General features: G+C 39.9%; 2 protein-coding genes across 3 annotated transcripts in view; both read left to right on the forward strand.

The window, feature by feature from the left end:
* Positions 1-4,914: 4,914 nt before the first annotated feature.
* On the forward strand, positions 4,915-6,255 carry LOC136955821 (C2 calcium-dependent domain-containing protein 4C-like). Its single transcript, XM_067249564.1, has one exon. It carries the CDS (start codon positions 4,915-4,917, stop codon positions 6,253-6,255), a length of 1,341 nt encoding a protein of 446 aa, XP_067105665.1.
* Positions 6,256-6,768: 513 nt separating this feature from the next.
* vps13c (vacuolar protein sorting 13 homolog C) overlaps positions 6,769-18,062 on the forward strand; it is a 47,492-nt gene continuing 36,198 nt past the window's right edge. Inside the window, exons 1-11 of one of the 2 annotated variants that reach the window (XM_067249604.1) lie at positions 6,769-6,912; positions 8,351-8,394; positions 8,873-8,915; positions 11,388-11,483; positions 13,196-13,297; positions 14,250-14,312; positions 14,790-14,852; positions 15,060-15,169; positions 15,379-15,438; positions 15,761-15,820; positions 16,036-16,116. In XM_067249604.1, coding sequence (XP_067105705.1) covers positions 6,813-6,912; positions 8,351-8,394; positions 8,873-8,915; positions 11,388-11,483; positions 13,196-13,297; positions 14,250-14,312; positions 14,790-14,852; positions 15,060-15,169; positions 15,379-15,438; positions 15,761-15,820; positions 16,036-16,116 — 822 coding nt within the window. In that variant the 5' untranslated portion in view covers positions 6,769-6,812. Of the gene's footprint in view, positions 6,913-8,350; positions 8,395-8,872; positions 8,916-11,387; positions 11,484-11,765; positions 11,799-13,195; positions 13,298-14,249; positions 14,313-14,789; positions 14,853-15,059; positions 15,170-15,378; positions 15,439-15,760; positions 15,821-16,035; positions 16,117-18,062 lie in introns of both variants that reach the window. The other variant, XM_067249603.1, reaches the window with a different exon arrangement.

Genomic DNA, 18,062 nt, shown 5'->3' on the forward strand with positions numbered 1-18,062 from the left:
GTGAAAAATAATGTTATAATAATTTAGCAGATGCTTTTATTCAAAGTGATGTAGAGTACAGAGGGATATTTTAACCTATGACCACTTGATCTGCAGCCAAGTGCTCTAACCACTGAGCTACACCCTTACATGTTTCATTTCAGTTTGATGTTGGTTTCAGATGTGACTGAGATATTTGGTGCATTTCTCATTACAATACAATGTATATCTTCTCAGCTGGTAGGTTTCTTTGAATCTTGTTTTTTGATTGAATCGGCTTGATTATTCATTAGGCAGCTATTAATAACAAGACGAATTGACTGATGATTCATGCTTTTACCTTGAGCCTAAAAATATAATCTGTCTTTCAAAAGAAGAATAAATCTTTATTGATCTTGCAATTAACACACGTCTGCATGCAGCAACAACACCAAAACACACACACATTAAAGTGTCCCCTGATGAAATTCCTCTTTAGCTTTTCTCCCATCCTTTTATCCTTCCTCTGAGGGAAGCTAGTAGCAGTGCTCAGCGATGTGCTGGCCAGGGACATGGGGAGGTGAGCAATTGGTTCTGCACGTTTTTATATTAGGGTTCTTTGCAGAGGAAACCCATGTGAGTACAGGGAGAACATGTAAACTCCTCACAGAAAGGCTCAGGAGATAGCTCACCTGTCACGGCCACTGTTAATGTTTAGTTGAGACCCTGGTTTTTCCAGTCCTTCCTGTGTTCTGTCTGTCTCACTGGGTGTGTGTTCCGGTCCTGGTCTCTCTCTCTCTCTCTCTCTCTCTCTCTCTCTCTCTCTCTCTCTCTCTCTCTCGCTCTCGGCTCCCTGCACCTCCTATGTCTCATTCCAATCACCCCAGATGTTGTCCATGTGTGATTACCCTGCCCTGCATATATGTTTGCTTAATTTGTGAGTCCTTATCATTCGTTATTGGTGTCTTTGTGAGTTTTCCTGCCGTGCTCCCTTTTTGAAGTAAAATCTTTGTTTTCCTGGATCCTGCCTGCTTGTCTCCTTGCTCTTGGGTCCATCCCCAAGCACTCATCCGTGACGCCCCCTGACCACCAAGCAGGAATCGATTGGACCTTGGAACCCAGGACCTTCTTACTGTGATGCTAAAGTGCACCATGCCACCGTACTACACCACAAGTAATGCACCTGCTGTGATGTTGCCATGGAGTTCAACATGATGCCCTTATCCAGTAAAAACGGTGGGTGCTATGCCTATCTTAGCTCACTAACAAGACTGATGGTATTTCCTGTGTCTCATGAACTTCTCCTCAGAATGTCTTGAGATCTAATTGGGTACTTATTTTACACTTTTGAATTATATGTTGCTTGTTCCATCCCCATACATCTTTTGTGGTGCATACGTGCAGATTCCAGAAACTACGCAGATCTGGCTGGAAATGGTTTCATTTACTGTGTGTACGATACCCCTAAATTATCTTACAAGCTACAATACAGTAGTATCTTGCCAAGCATCAGCTTTTTAGCACCTTAGTGTGACGTGTTTATAGAAGTGTCATGAATAGGGGGCATCCAATTATTAGGTAATTTCTCAAAATCTTAAGACTCCCACACCTGTGCCACACTTGTTTCTTACTTATAGCTGTTTCATTTGCACTTATAAGTGGTGTTGGAGTAACACTTGAGACTCTTAGCTGGGTAACAGGCTAATTCTATGATTCTGCATCTGTTTGAGCTGCTTGGCTCTAATGGCTTTGCTTGTTTACCAGGCTACTTATGTCATTTTAAAAGCTAGTTGGATCCCCTCAGAGATTCAGGGACACAGATGGCCTAAACAAAGCTATGTAATGATGGCCACTCTTGAGTAATAAGAGGATGCAAATCTAGAGCTCAGAATTAAATGGTTCAATTTGACAGTTTTTTTTATAATAAAAAGAAATCAAATAAAAAATCTAAAACATATGTACACTTTGTGTTAGAGGGTTGCACTGCATTTTAGGCAAGACATGTTGATAGGATGAAATCTGTCAGTCAGAGGCCAGAAAGAGTTGCACGACAATGAAAAAGGGTTGACTACGTTTATTAGACGAGCCTGGATCATGTGACTTCCCCACGACAGAGTGGTCACCATGAGTGAGGCAACAGGTCTCACAAACGTACTTATATACAATGGATGGACAAGTTCAAATATAGTGTGCACAGAACGTTTTCTTACATGGTCAAGCATAGTCAACACATGGATAAAGCAGAACAGGCAAACAGGTGATAACGTCGTAACTAAGTTATTTTCTGCATATTTCCTGCTTCCTGTCTCTGGAGAGTCTGACCATAGTGCATAGCAGGTTGAACTGTAAGGTCATATTTGCTAAATGCAAATATGACCTTCTAATTCTAAGCTTACAAAATCACACTTAATTGTGCAAGGTGAGTGACACCAGATCAGAATTTACATTTTAGCTGACACTCACACGCACCAGGCCAAGTTATAAATTATTCTTGTTTATCTTGGACAAACACCCTTTAACTTTTTAACTTTGATTTCTGTGTGTCATATGGTAGATGAAATTTTTTTTTATCAACCTTCCTTTCTTCTTCGTCTTTCGATCCATGTAAATAGTAGTTGATAGTGGATAGAGGGTTAGCCAAACTAAAAAGCATTACTGCTGTAATGTTAATTTCAAGGTTAATTCAGAGAATTTGGAAGTAGTTTTCTCAAGCTATTTCTACAAATATAAGACAGCTCACATATACAGTTTTTCTGTTTAAAGTTTCACTAAACTGTCACTGCAAATTCTATTGGCACAGTACATTGTATAGTTAGTGAATATTTTTCAATTATCTGCCCTCAGAAAATTACTGTAGATTACATTTCCTCCCTCTGCTATCTGATTTAAAAGTGCTTTGTCTTTTTAGACATGCATGGGATTATACACAAGAGTTAAGTTTGTATTAATCAGATAACACATTCATTGAAAGCAGGTGTCGGAATTATCAAATCTTTACATTTCAAATGTGACCTAAAACGTAGGACTGTATCTGTTCAATGGGGTTGTTTATGCCAACCGCTAATGCTTCAACATGTCTGTTTTATTTCTATTTACAGTTACTGCCGGTCTACTGTATTATCCAATGCCACCAGAGCTTGGCAGAATTACAGTTAAACATTTCCAGGACTTCTTGTGTCTTAGAATGGGTGGTGCCTATCCCATAAAGTCAGTACAAGACAAGTACGCCTTTCCTTCCATGTAACTGGTGACAGAAATCTTCTTCTGCCGGTGTTCAACTCTCCCATATGCATTGTCAACATCAAATGTTGAGTTTTCAAATACCGCACTAGTGTTGCCTAACAGTCCTGTGTTGTAGGCCAATTATACCATTTCACACAGTTGAAGATGTACAGTGGACAGAAAACAACAGTGGTACAACACATGCAGATTATCAGTCTAGCTAGCCCATTGTCAAGGCAGCACAATCCGTTTAAGATTATCCAAAGTGCAATGAATGTCCCAATACCTTAAGACCATAGTTAGATATTAAATCAAGAAGAAACATTGAAAATATGATATTAAATCCATCCCTTGCAGCATGTCCACTGTGAATTGGAGACCCATCATTACCACAGTAGTACTTGTAATTATGAAAACATATAGCAAAGTGAATGATACCAAGCCCCAAAGTTCTGAATGGCAATATTTGACATCATGACAATTTCAGCTTTAATCAGAATCGCACATAGGCTGTAATCAAGAGTGTTGTAGTGGTAATTACTGTTGTGGTTGTTACCCAAATAACATAGGCCTAATTATTAGCTGACATCCCAGAGAGCTACAAATTAAGACTATTGTTCATGGCCAGACAACACATTGGATACCATTGGGAAATCCTCAGTGGTATAACTTATTTCTTAATAAATGTTCCTTGTGCAATAGGCAATAAAGCCCAACAATAATTTGGTCAATAGAAAGATTCTAATATGCCCTCCTCTCTAACCCAAGTCCCGTCTCTCTCAAACACTCTCTTTCTCTCCAACTAATGAAGTTGGTTTGCTATTACCTAAATTCAAAGACGTATATAAACCATAAAAGTGGACACCGAATACATGTACATTGCATGGATCGCCTACAAAGCCTGACCGAATTATTTTCTTAAGAAAAATAGTCGCCATCAATTAACTTTAACATTCAGTCTTTGTTCTGGCTTGGTTGAAGAAGACACACTGATGGGTTTGCTGTATTCCTCAAGAAAATTCCATCTCCTCACTGTCCTATGGTAAATATTTATTCATAAATGTCTAAAATGCAATTACATTACCAATTACAATTGTGGAAGTAGGCCACACATTTGTTTCCTGTGTCAAATATTTAAAAAGTTAGAAGACTGACTAAACAATGAAAGACTTTCAAAAGACTTTTCAAAAATATATTTAAATACAATTTAATGATGTGCTATTTCATGGGGGTTACTCCAGGGTGCACTGTTGTGATGTTTTATGCACATGTGAACAGACCAGGAAACAGACTGCTTACCTACAGTCTGAGGAGGAGGGTCTCCATCAGAAGTGGGTGTGTGCACTGACCACCACTCTCTGTGTATAGCACTATTTAACCAGCCTGTCTGTATTCAACATCTCACAGACAGAAGGGATTGCATGACTGAAAGGCACCACCTCTAAGACTGATAAAGCAGCTGCTAATACCAAAGCAACGCATCTCTGACCAGTTTTCCTGATCTTCCTCTCATATCTAAGGTAATTTACATGATACGTAACTTTTTAAAATGCTTTTTAACTTCTAAATATTGTTTTCTACTTGGGCATCCCTTTAAAAATGACAAACATACATGTACAAATCTCAGAGTTCACATAGGTCTGACTGAGATACAGTATCTGTCTGATGTAAATGCTCTAATATATGACACAATTATCCTCTTCTATTGACAGAGCAGTAGCTGACTCTGAGCCCATGTGGGTGTTGGAGCAGATCCGTGTGTCAGTGGAGAAGAACAGCCTTGCATTTCCTGCAACAGAATACAGCTTCAGACTTGCAGACATGTTTGGTGAGAAAACTGACCCAAAGAAGAGGAAAAAGATCTCATTATGTCCTAATATCATCACTCCAAACACCATTCCTGAGTTCTGCATCCCACCTAAGATTACATCTCAACAAGAGCTGAAGACAGTGGATTGGAGTAAGCATGTTCCTGTAGTGAAAGGTTCTTCACCTGAGACTGACGGCCTTGAGCAGGAGGCACCAGCAAGAGAAATGATGAACACTCACATAATTCAAGTGGAAAATGTGGATGAGGCATCTTATGATGGCTTCAGTGACGAGGACAGCACCAACGCAGACCCCCAGAGTCAAGCTGCACTTTCTCTTCCTCACCTTGCCAAAGCTCAGACCTCCTATGGCTTCTGCACCTTACTGGAAAGCCCCCACACCAGAAGAAAGGAGTCACTGTTCCACAGTGACCCCAACTCATGCGGAATCCCATTAGTAGCAGTCCGAGGTAGATCAAGCACTTACTCCAGATCCGCCCACACTGCCTCATACAGTCTCAACAAAATTACCTCCAGACTTTCCCCCCGAGTGGTAGCATTGCACAGGCAGAGCACTTTGGACAGTGACACCACCTCCTCCACTGACTCATCCCCCTTCAGTTCCCCTCTACTGGCAAGACCTCTGGCCAAATCCTGCCTCCTCAAGGCCCTGAGTCATGAGAGGCTGCTGTCTAGGGCAGCAAAAAAAGCTGTACTCTCCAGGAACAATTCTCTTTCCACAGATGAGTGTAGCTCCACAGACAATAGCCCCAATATTGTCAGGAGGGCTTCAGAGGGCTTGGTGGAGACCTTGCCCAATACCTTCAGCTTGGCCCCTCCCGCCATCTTCCCTATGGACTTGGTGATGTACAGAGAGAGAGTGCTGAAAGAGTGTCTGATTCCAGTAGGTAGGGAAGGTACCTTACGACTCTCGGCTGAGTACTGTTCAGACAACCAGAGACTTAGAGTGAGGCTTATCAGTGCAGAGGGACTGTATAGTATGTCTGTGGACCCTAAGAGCATCAACTGTAATATTAGTGTCTGTCTGTTGCCAGGAAAGGTCCAGAAGCAAAGAAGCACAGTCATCAAGAAAAGTCGTAATCCCATTTTTAATGAGGACTTCTTCTTTGATGGCATTTGTGCAGGAGAAATCAGTGTTAGGTCTCTGCGATTTAAAGTGGTGAATAAGATGTCGACAATGAAAAGAGACTATATTTTGGGGGACTGTGAGATTTTGCTTAATAGTGTATTGAGCAAGTCTATTTGAAAGAATGTGTTCTAACATACTTTTTGTACTACTCAAATTATATTAAAACATGTCCAAGTGTTTTCCTTGTAAGAAATATGGCTGTTATATTAAGACATGCAATACACCTTTAGGGCAAGGGCTTTTGATGCATGATCAGTCAGTGCAAATTATTGTAAATGGTGGCCATCATTAAGGACATAAAATATGAGGATATAAGGACAACACACTCTAATTCAAGCAAAGCATTATGAGAATAAAGATTTCAGTCTTTTACAAACTGTTATATAATATTCAAGGTAGAATAATGTTCTTACATACCTAAAACAAATGAATAATTCTCCGTGACCACGCATGCTAAGAGTTACATTTTACAAAATACATTTGCTTTTGCTTTGGCCGCTCAAGTGTGCAACCACAGACATCACTAGCAGAGCTCAGTGGTAGTCGATTGTCCGACGAATCGTTTTCAATTTCAGAGCTGTCATCTATCCACCGCTAATCGAGATCACGAGTCTTGGTAACGTAGTAGCCTACATAGGTAGTGCATACTTGCATGTTGTTCCGCAAAAGCAACAATGGTTTTTGAATCTCTGGTCAGTGACTTACTGAACAAGTTTATCGGAGACTATGTGGAAAACCTGGACAAGTCTCAGCTCAAGATAGGCATTTGGGGAGGTAAGCCTTCTGAGGAAATTGTGCACGTACAGCTAGCCTTTCTAGCTAGCCAGTGTAAATATTATCAGCTAACGTTATAGCAAGTCAGCCCTGTGCCTAATCATGTTCACATTGCCATTATCGATATGGTTTCTTGTGATGTATAAGGTGACTGTAAATTTAAGTTTATAAATAAATATTCCCAATAACTAAATGATGTTGTTGTGTCACGAATGCTCGAGTGGCGGTGCATGGTTTCCCATGGCACTGCAACCTGTGTAAACATTGGCCTGTTTGCCTGATCAGTCTGGTCATTTTACCTATTTGATATTATTTTGTGCCCTATTATTTAATTCATGTAATATCTAACTTGTCTTCACCAACGCAGGTCTGACCGGACTGCCAGGTCATGGTCAGGTCATGCATGCCATTCAAAAACTGAGAATAGTTAATGATGCCATTCTCCTTTCCCTGGTGTCACCATAGCCACCAATGGATGTATATCCCCTCCTTTTGTCCGGCTTATTTAATAGACTCAGTGTGAGTTAGGAAAAAGTGTCCAGGCTTTTGATAGGTTTTGCTATGTTTACTATAGGAGGAAGCTCACATTAACTTTTACTTTGCTTGGCACTACAACTGCCACACCTATGACACACATTAGGAGCTCCAGTTACTTGCTCTTTGTAAACTTGATCATATTCTCAAGGGCATGTCATTCTGCTGCAACACAAAGGTTCAGTGAAGCACATACATTTTCTACATAACATAAAACTGATCTTTTTTAGGTAGATAAACCAGATTATAAACCTGTTTGTCATGTGGATCCCATTTAGGCCTAGAATGTCTGCTTAGACATTCTAGGCCAAGAATTCTTCCTGCACAGCTTCTTGACTCGTATATCTTAGGCTAGATATGTTGTCATAGTCAACATACATACTTTGCTTTGTGTCTATATTATGTTTCAGGTTAGCAATCGTGTTGTGGTTACCCACGAAGCCTTACAAGCAGCACTGTATTTTCATACAAAAGATTCTAACATGTTAAATTCCCAAAGTGCAATACGAGGGGTCACAGTGATTGCTGCTTTGAGACCATAAGCAAAACAACCGTTTTAATTTTGTTGAGTGACAACATAGAATTGTTTTAAAATAACACTTGAATGGTTTAGCACTTTGAAAAAATAATAATAATAATAATCCTCACTAGATTGACACACTTCAGATCAGGAAGTGAATCACTGCATTTTGCCTTGTTCCGGGTACAGTAGTACTGGTTCCACTATGCTTTCTAACAAGCAAGTGAGAATGACCTTTGCAGAAATGGAAGAAACCGGAGCCAGACTTGACACTTTGTTGCTAATTTCTCACTTTGCCGTGCAGAATAACAACAAGGAGCTACTTCCTACTGGACATCAATTGCCAATAAAATACAAACCACTAATCCTATTTTCTTTTCTTAGGAAATGTTGTTCTTGAAAATCTGAAAGTAAAGGAAAATGCTTTGGTAAGTATTGGTATTGTAGCATCAGTTGTTGATCAAAGCTAATTAAGTGTAGAGAACAGAATGGTAACCCACTTCAACAGTCAGCCTATAGGTCCCTCACTGTTAAAGCCCAGTGTTAGGAGGTGTCACAATAAGACCAAGTCATGTATGTTTTGGCAATATTCAATACAAAACACACAATTAAAAAAACGCAAGAGCATATGAAAGATAGACTTGATTAACTCTCAGCTCAGACACTGTTAAACCCAAGCTAGTGCTGAAACCCAGTGTTAAGTCAGAGGATGTGTGATTAAACACAAACTGTCTGTGGAACTGGGCTCAAGCACTAAAATGACAATTTCAGATAGGTCTTGTTACCCATCACACTCTATGTTACTGTTCCTTTTTAGAAATGTCCCATCAGATATTGAGAGCACACTAAGCAGTCTACTAAATCTAACATGACTGGTTTAACTCCATGGTGTTATTTATGTTACAGAGTGAGTTTGATGTTCCATTCAAAGTGAAGGCAGGGCAGGTTGGTGAGTATCCGTGCAGTGCTTTAACATCTCCATTGATTAATTGACAAAATAAATGCTGATACCTCATTAACCTCTTAATACCCAGGATGGATACAGCTCAGTGTCAAAGACTCAAGAGGTTGTAGGTTTGAATCCCTGGGGCCCTGTATATCGCTTAAGATAAAAGCATCTGCTCAGCGAATACATTATTATAATTATTACTATAAAAACCTGAGCCTGGTATCAGCATACTGACAATCATGAATGATTTGCTACAACGGCCCTTGTGACAGTGTCAGAGGGCTATATAAAGCTTGCACAATTGTGCAGCGAAGTGTCTAATCACTGTATCAATGCTGTAGGGGAATTGGTCTCTCAATGATCTGATCTAACTCCAGCTACTCACTAACAAGCTAGTCTGTATCTGTTATCCTGAGATACTACCAGCAAACTACCCTTTTGACTGTGTGCGGTGACAAAAGTGGTGTGCGTCAAAGTTTGTGTCTTGTGACAAGTTTGGTCTGAAAATTATGCTCACACATTTAAAAAAGCATAAAGCAATAAATAAAACTGTTAAAGTTTTGCTAGATACATTTTTATTAGGATCTGTGTAAATGAGTAGACAACATTGAAAGCACAAGTGAAACCCTATAAACACTGGTCTTTTTACTATTATTCAGAAAGTCCACTCAGTAGATTGAATGAACTAAGCAGGCAGCTCTGTGAGGAAGCTTGCTCCCACTAATGCACTTTGGAACTCAAGGTTCTTTTGAAGTGGATTGGTGTTAATAAAAGATGAGTCTGAATCGAAAAGGTGGTGTTTTTCAACCAATGATGCGTCACTCCTTTAAAGATCCCATGACATGCTGTTTTTGGATGCTTTTATATAAGCCTTAGTGGTTCCCTAATACTGTATCTGAAGTCTCTTTCCCGAAATTCAGCCTTGGTGCAGAATTACAGCCACGATGAGCAGTCCCACAATGAGCTTTCTTCAGGACGTGCCGTTTATGTGTCTGTAGCTTTAAATGCTATGAGGAAGAAAGGGTGAAAGGAAGAAAGCCATGATGTCTCGAGGAAAAAAACAATATCGTGCTCGCACGGTCGTAGCTCATTTTCTCATTGGTGGGCCAAATTTTCTGTGTGGGCAAAGCTGAAAAGGGGGAGGTAACCTTCCCTCTTATGACGACATAAGGAGAAGATTTTCAAAACCAAGAGCTTTCATTTTCTCAAAGCGGAGAAGAATACCCAGGGGTTAGTTTACACCTATCAACATTTCTAGCCATCGCGGGACCAAAGGCAGGCTAGGGCATGTCATGGGACCTTTAATATTACTTCTTGCATATCGTATTACCTTAACATTTTTTGTTTAAAAATGATCTCAACTATTAGCCAGCATAGATCAGAGCTTGGCCAGCTTCATACAGTACATGAAACAGTTTCTCTTACTGAAATTAGTTTAGCTTAGAATGGCTTCAAGTCCATTGTAATCATGACAATCTATTGATTTTCTGCAAAGTGTAATTATTAAGTTTTAATTAGGTATTAAAGCTGTGTAAATAGACAAGGACTGATTTTTACATAAAAGACTGGAGTTAGATACACAAACCAAATAGACAGTTGATAGAAACTTAATGTGTTCTCTAAAAGACAACAGAGTTTCACTTTTAGTCCCGTCTTAAATTTGTCCCTCTAAAAGCGACACTGCTCCAGTACCTCCAGTTCACAGTGTGGCCCAGGTGTCTGTCGTTAGGGAAGTGAATGTGCTGGGGGTTGCTGAGGAACTCTGGATGTTAGGCTAATGGGCTAAGATCTACAAGACTGAAGTCTGCACCACAATGTCTGGGCCAGAGTGGGGCTCTGTTGACATGGCAACTAGCCTCTGTTCCACTTTATCAGGTTTTTATTTAGAGGCAGGGGTAATGTGCATTTGAATCTTGACATCCTTGGATCCAGTGACAATGCACTGCATACAAGTCATTTGTGTTTGTTTTGTTCTTTTAGGATTCCCCTCTTTTAGGAGGGGAATTCAGACACATTGTATTACTTTGTTAATTAGTTAATGCCTCCAGAAAGTAATCAGATTCTTTCACTTTTTTGTGTTGTACACTTAATTAATGTATCTCATTAAATATCGAAGACTATGAATAAATTGGTGGAATGTTGAATTTAATTTATACACATTTGTGACATTTGAAGGGTGTGTTTAGCATTGGCCTTGGTTGAGTTATGTTATCCGTAACTCACGATTGTGTTGTTGGTATTGAATGGTCTTTATAATGGAGAACATTCAATGCCTGGAAGATATTCTTGGTGTAATTTAATCCCACAGAGGAACAAAAATAGCTAAATGACTACAATAACTACAAGACTAACTTAAAGAGCCAGTGTAGCAAATATATTCAGACTTTATATTATTTAATATTTTACTTTATATTATCTATTTACTTTTTTAAGCTTCCTGTTGATATAACAGTGGTATCTTTCTTCATCTAGGAAAGCTTACATTGAAGATACCTTGGAAGAATCTGTACAATGATGCAGTGGTTGCAACTTTAGATGGTCTGTATCTGCTTGTGGTTCCTGGAGCAAGTAAGTGATCCTCACTGGACTATTTCCTAAATAATTATCATACCCTTATCCCTCCCTTTATTATCAGAATTGTATTACCTCCCCTTAAATATCAGAAGTCTGTGAAAAGATCTTCCTCATTCATTGGCGAAATAGCCAATAGAGGCCTGTTTTTTCTGTAGACCACTTCTCAATGCAATACCGTCCACCACATGGGATACATCATTGATACAGTAGTTAGACCTTCTTACTAGAATCCAGCCAGGTAGGGAAATGTTCAGCTGTGCTGTCTGTGTATTACAGCTGAGACACAGGTGCTAACCAGTGTTCACAATGGTAAGATCGCTCAAGTGTCTGGGTCTATGTTGGTGGACGGAGGCTAATCAAGCTGATCTTTCTCTGTTTACCCATTTCAGCCTTCTGATTGGCCAATGGTCAGTAGTATAGTTCTGGGTGTAGTTTCTTGGTAGGATGGTTGATTCTCTAGCATGTCTTCTGTATCGGGTGTAGGTTTGCCATGTCTGTTCAAATAGACGTTTACCTCAGGATCCTGTGCCCTGAGATCCATTTTTGTGCATCTAGTCTGGGAATATGAGAGGTATTTGAAAGTAAAATGAGGGTATGGCTGGGCTGTATTCATGTTGGGTGATCGGTGGATTATTCATAAGGTTGATTTACCCTGTGGTTGCCTAGCAGCACAGGTGTTTCTCTGAGTCTTCCATCCAGTGAGGTTAAATATTGATCCTCACTCTGCTGGCTTAAGATAAAAACTCAGGAAATGTCAACATACATTCCAACTTAAAACTACTAAAACACAAAATTGTGTATTCATACAAATTGGCTGATTTCAACAAAAACTTTATAGATATTCTGCGATCTTTAGTTACATGTTGCCTTTAGTATGTGAGTATGGTAGGTTATTTCATGACTATTTCAGAGATATACTCTCCTGTAATTGTAGTCATATTACCAATAATAACAACAGCTTTGTGCATTGAATTCATACAGTACAAACAAACTGTTGTACATGCCTGCTGCTTCTGTGGAGAACAGACAATCACTCACATGGATAGTCCTGAATCACTGTCCAAGAATGAGAACAGTTTGTCTCAGTTCTGGAACCTATTCAATGAACTGTGTGTTCATTCATATAGAGGGACATGTTGGACATGTCAATGTCTGTATCACGCTACACCAAACTGGAGCTGGACTCATCCATGACTTAATTATCAACCAGACCCAGGAGCAGATGGTCCCAACCTCTCATACACATGAACACACTTGCTCATAGCATATGCCACGCTAACTACTTTTAGTACGACTACCAGCACATTGTGCCAAGTATAAGGAAAATGCTAATCTTGTTTTATAAATGGATCTCTAAAAATATTTAATTTGAGGATACACGTGTTGTTCCTTAGCATTCACCTCTGTCATGTTGTCAGAACTTTGCACATCCCCCCTTACTACAGGCTGCACTTTTGTACGTCACCCTTGGATGAAAGTGTATTCTAAAAGTTTAACTTTCTGGGAAACATGGGATAAAAAAAAAATGTAATTTAAGTTCACTGACCTACCTTCTCTTTTTCCTAATTATTTTTTAACATTTGGGACATGGACTCTCGAACTTTCTCTCCAGAGGAAAAACCTCAATTCTAAACACATTGGCAGTATTGTGCTGTTTGATTTCACTGTGTCCTTGTTTTAGTTATTCATATATTCATTTTTGACAGCAATTAAGTATGACGCAGCCAAGGAGGAGCGATACATGCAAGAGGCCAAGCAGAAGGAGCTGCAGCGCATTGAAGAGGCACTGCAGATGGCTGCACGCAGAGGTAAGGACACAATCCCACTTGTGACGTCCGTAGAACTCCACACAGACGTGGCTCCAACCAGGCCTGGATCGAGTCGCTCCGTGTACGTTCTAGACTCAGTGCCAACGTGGACAAAAGTGTTTGAGTAAATAAAATGCCTTTTGAAATGTATTTAGGACTATGCTTATGCTATAGTCACACTCATTGGCTTTTTAGTCGTTTTACTTTTTTCAAACTGGAGCCTGGAGTATCTGGAGAGACTTGCACACTGCTTCATCCTGGCAATAACTGTTAACAAAAATAAATAATTCTTTTTGACCTAAGTGATTATGTGTAGTATGAAACTGGCTTACACTGAAACACACTGAATCTTCCTTTTCATCCTTTTCTGCTCCTCTGCCACTTCACCCTTTTTCTAACGCTATGCTTAATGCATTCTGGAGAGAAGAAGTAGTTAGTTATTCAACTTCATTCAAGTATTGAATCACTTTATCTCCATATATGGCAGTGTCCACCCACCCCTAGCCCACCCAGACACACATACTCCTGTGGCAGTCTGTTGAAGCAGACAGGGTCAAAGAAAACCAAAAGTTCCTGTGGTGGTGCTGTTTTTTTTTACCCATGCCTTTGATCAGGGAGGAATTCAATGTTGCTGAGTCACCTCAGCACGTCAGGTTTTTCTAGCCTTGTGGTAGATGGAAACATGGCAGTTTGTTCTGTTGCTCTAAAACGATGTTTACCTCACTGACCCACCTGTGCTAATTGCCCAAAGGTGTTTATATAATGGATGAAATGCATAAATAAATCCCATCTCCTTTGAGACCACCTGTCTAACCAGCTTATTGGCACAAGACAAGAAAATCGTTGTTCTTCGATGGGAATAAACCAAGCTATTCGGCATGTAAAATGATGAATGGGTGATTTTTAATGTGTGTATTTTCTGCTGTTTGCCTTGTGCTAACGCTGGACACAGACTCTCAGACGGGAGAGCTCTTGTTTAACCTGGAGAGTGTTGTGTACAAGGAGCCCCTGCACGGTAGGTTCCATATTGTAGCAGTCAGGATCGTTGTAGCATTGGGCCATTGAGCATCACCTTTAGGCCAAGAAAACATTAGACTGAACTAAGGTCTCACCATCAAAACCCTTGCTATCTTTGTATGTATGTTTTAGCTTACATTTGACCTACACCAAAGCCGACTATAGAATTAGGATATTAATAGAAAAAAGGCTGGAAAATAAAATGATGCTGCAGTTGTTATTACTGGAATACCCCCCCCCCCCCCAAACCACCTTCCTTTCAAGACTTTGCTACAGATAACTGATCACACGTGCTTGTTTCTGATTTTTAAAACTTTATAGAATAGAATATTGAAATAAACACTTTCACATCCTTTTCTTCTGTTATTGTCAATACTTGCTTTTCCCTTTCTACTTCCTGTGTGATATGTGTGTGGTTTCACTGCTGGCCTGACCTAAATTCTCTCCCCCTTACTGCTGCGTTTATCGTGTAAAGGACGTAAGATTAAAAAGCATAAAAAAGGCTTTAGGAAGTCTAAACGACATGAGCACAAACCAGGTAGGTTGCACCCTGTGTTGTGGTTGTTTGATGGTGAAACTTGCAGTATCTATCACATTGCCTCAAACTTCTAACCTCTGTTTCTTTCAATTAGAAAAAAACAACCAAAATGTGTGGATGGATTCCACATCAAGACTGAGTTTTTAGTTTGATATGTTTTCCATTTGATGTATATTATGCTATATTGTTATTTAATGCACATTTCAGAAAAGCCTCAGGATGAAAAGAAGGACACGTTTGCTGAGAAGATGGCCACGCAAGTCATCAAGAACCTGCAAGTCAAGATCACCAGTATTCATATCAGATATGAGGACGATGTAAGTGTCCTTGGCTGCACTTCATTTCAAATGTTGTTCCCTTTCACCTGCCAGTGTTCACGCCCATTGCAGATGAAGGAGAAGGTTGGTTCCCATCGGTGAGAAGAAAGAACTAGAATGTCTGGGGGGTAGGCATACTGTGATTTGACTTCCTGTCATTAGTGGCATGGTGGGAGTGTGTGATGGGCTTTTTGATTTCTGTGTTCCAGCTGTCGGACCCCCAGCATCCGCTCTCCATGGGAGTCACCCTCGCTGAGCTGAGCTTGCAGGTGTGTGACAAACACACACTCAAACACAACCAGACAAACACATTTCCAAGACATGCGCACACTGTCACACCATGTTTTTTTATAGAAAGATGTGATAAAATGGAGGCAAATTGGTGGAATTGTCAGTCAAAGCAATCACTGTGTAACAATCTAATCACTGTGATCATTACCACTTCTTAGTAACCTCTCAATGACTTTTTCATACATGCTGTTTTTGAAAAGAATCAGAATAACTAGAAATGATGAACCAATTACCCAAATTTACCAAGAAAACGCACTAAAGGTTGATAAATAATGTGTGCTTTTCTCTTTGTTTTTGTAGACAGCTGATGAGAACTGGAAGACATGCATACTAAATGAGGCTGCCAAGATTATCTACAAGGTAACATCGTTTGTCTTTCTGCACTATGCGACACAGAGATTCTTGTTAACATTATGACCCATATTTCATGACTTTCATAAAGTGTGTTTTCTATTGTAGCAATGACTGTACCTGTAGTGCTAAACAGTTAATATAAATGCACATTTTTACTTTGCATTTTATTTTACTGTATGTTGCTAATGCTACTATGATGACTATGTCTTTCTACTTCCCAGCTGGGTCGACTTGAATGTCTGTGTGCTTACTGGAATGTCAACAGCCCTCTTTTCTACAATGACTCATGGGAAGAGATAGTGGTAAGACATTACAACACCTTGACCTTTCACTCTTGAATAAATGTGCAGCATTCTTGCAATCCCAATATTGAAGCCATTCTGAAGATTCCTCATGATTAATAGGATATCCCAAGAAACAACCAAGAGACAACAGTATACACAGGGTTTGAAGAAAGCAACTTGGTCGTACTCTAGACACTTTTCAATTATTATTTTTCCATTCTTTCATTTGCTGTCACCCTAGTAGCCTCAGTATCTGAATGGAAGTTCAACCAAGCATGGTTGAACAGGCTATACAACCTTGTCTTGCCGTGTCTATGATGCAACAGCTACATTATACCTGCCCCAGCCACATGTTAGCACAGCTATGAACTCACACAGCACACAACTGGCATTGTTAATGTGTGTGTGACATTTCCACACCAAATATTAATGTCAAGCTCTTGTGTCACAGTCATTAGTTTGCCCATTTACGAATTTATGATGCAAATGACCATCGGGGAAATACACACTTCTGTTGTAGACATTTTGTTTTTCACAACCATGGATCATTATTTCCTACTCTTGTTTGTCTTGTTAAATGTCACATCCAGGAAGTTTAATGAATATTTGTGTTAGTCTCTCCACATGCTGGTGTGGACATGAGAGAAGCTTGTTGTCATGAACATCACAACCCAGCCACATGTTAATGCTTTTAAGATGTTATTGTCCCCACTGAAGTGGCATGTAAGGTGACAACGTAGCTGCTAATTTTTCATCAGGTAGTTAGCCTTTATGTTATACTTTTTACACTGACTGCTTTCACAATTACAGGGGAGATTTGAATCCAAGTGCTCTAGTACTGAGCTGAACCCATCCCCCGAAGAAATGCCTTCTTAGAATGAACACTTCTTCATAGTGTCGAATGGTGCAGAGGATGATGCTAACTGTAAGATAAAATGGGTCAGGAAAACAAATGATTCCTTCAACTCTTTCCGACCAGATTTGATTTCCCAGAATCCCATGTGCCCTGACTCAGCTGTGCCAGCCTGGTAATAGATGGATCAGGCCTTGGCCGGGTGTCAGATTGTAGTTTATAGTCTGTGCTGTTGCCAGATGCTAGTGGAGACTAGAGGGGTACGTACACATCACACACACACACAACACTCAAACAACAGACAACATCCACTCATTTACTGTTTTGTTTTTTATATACAGTTTTTATCTCTTTAATACACGCACACACTCGCACACATACACACCAGAGAACAGATGACCCTTTTATGGAGGTTTTTTCCCCCCCAAGCTCTGCTGTACCACATAATTGGTCGGACTGTAGCCTTCGGCTTTAAGGCATTATGGTGACTCGGTGATGACTAGAGTAGAAATAGGATAATGTGACCGGCACAAACCAGATGCCTGGTCTGCCTCGTCTCAACATGACCCACTCCTCCACAATGACTTTTCAACTCTAAGGGGTCTGACGTACCCCTTTTAACGCTCCAAGTGACCCAGGTGTGTCACCTCGAGCATAAGATTGACTTTTCACACAAATTCACATCAGCATTTTAGCCAATGAGGTAAATGTCAGTACAGTGTTGAAATTGGTTTTCATTGTTTTCAACAAGGAGTTGGATACTAATGTATTGTGGTAAGGCGTTATTACTATGAATATGCATACATACACAGTAAAAACAATAGCATTATTATTTGTATTAACGTGGGTGTGTATGTTGACATTCCAGGTGTGTATGTGTTTCAGTGTCAACAGCACCCAGAGAAAGCCCAGGTATGCCAGGAGTTGTTTCTGCAGTTACAAACTAACCTGGTCCAAATGAATTCTCTGAAAATGTTGTCCGATCTGGCCAGAATCCATGGGGTTCTGGGTCCCTTTCCAAGGCACTATTGACTGACAACCATTGTTATTCATAATGTTTGAACCTTTTATTTGATAGTAGTTTAAATGCTATCAGGTTCAACTGTGCATC

Source organism: Osmerus mordax, chromosome 13 (genome assembly GCF_038355195.1).
Source record: "Osmerus mordax isolate fOsmMor3 chromosome 13, fOsmMor3.pri, whole genome shotgun sequence".
Lineage (NCBI taxonomy): Eukaryota > Metazoa > Chordata > Actinopteri > Osmeriformes > Osmeridae > Osmerus > Osmerus mordax.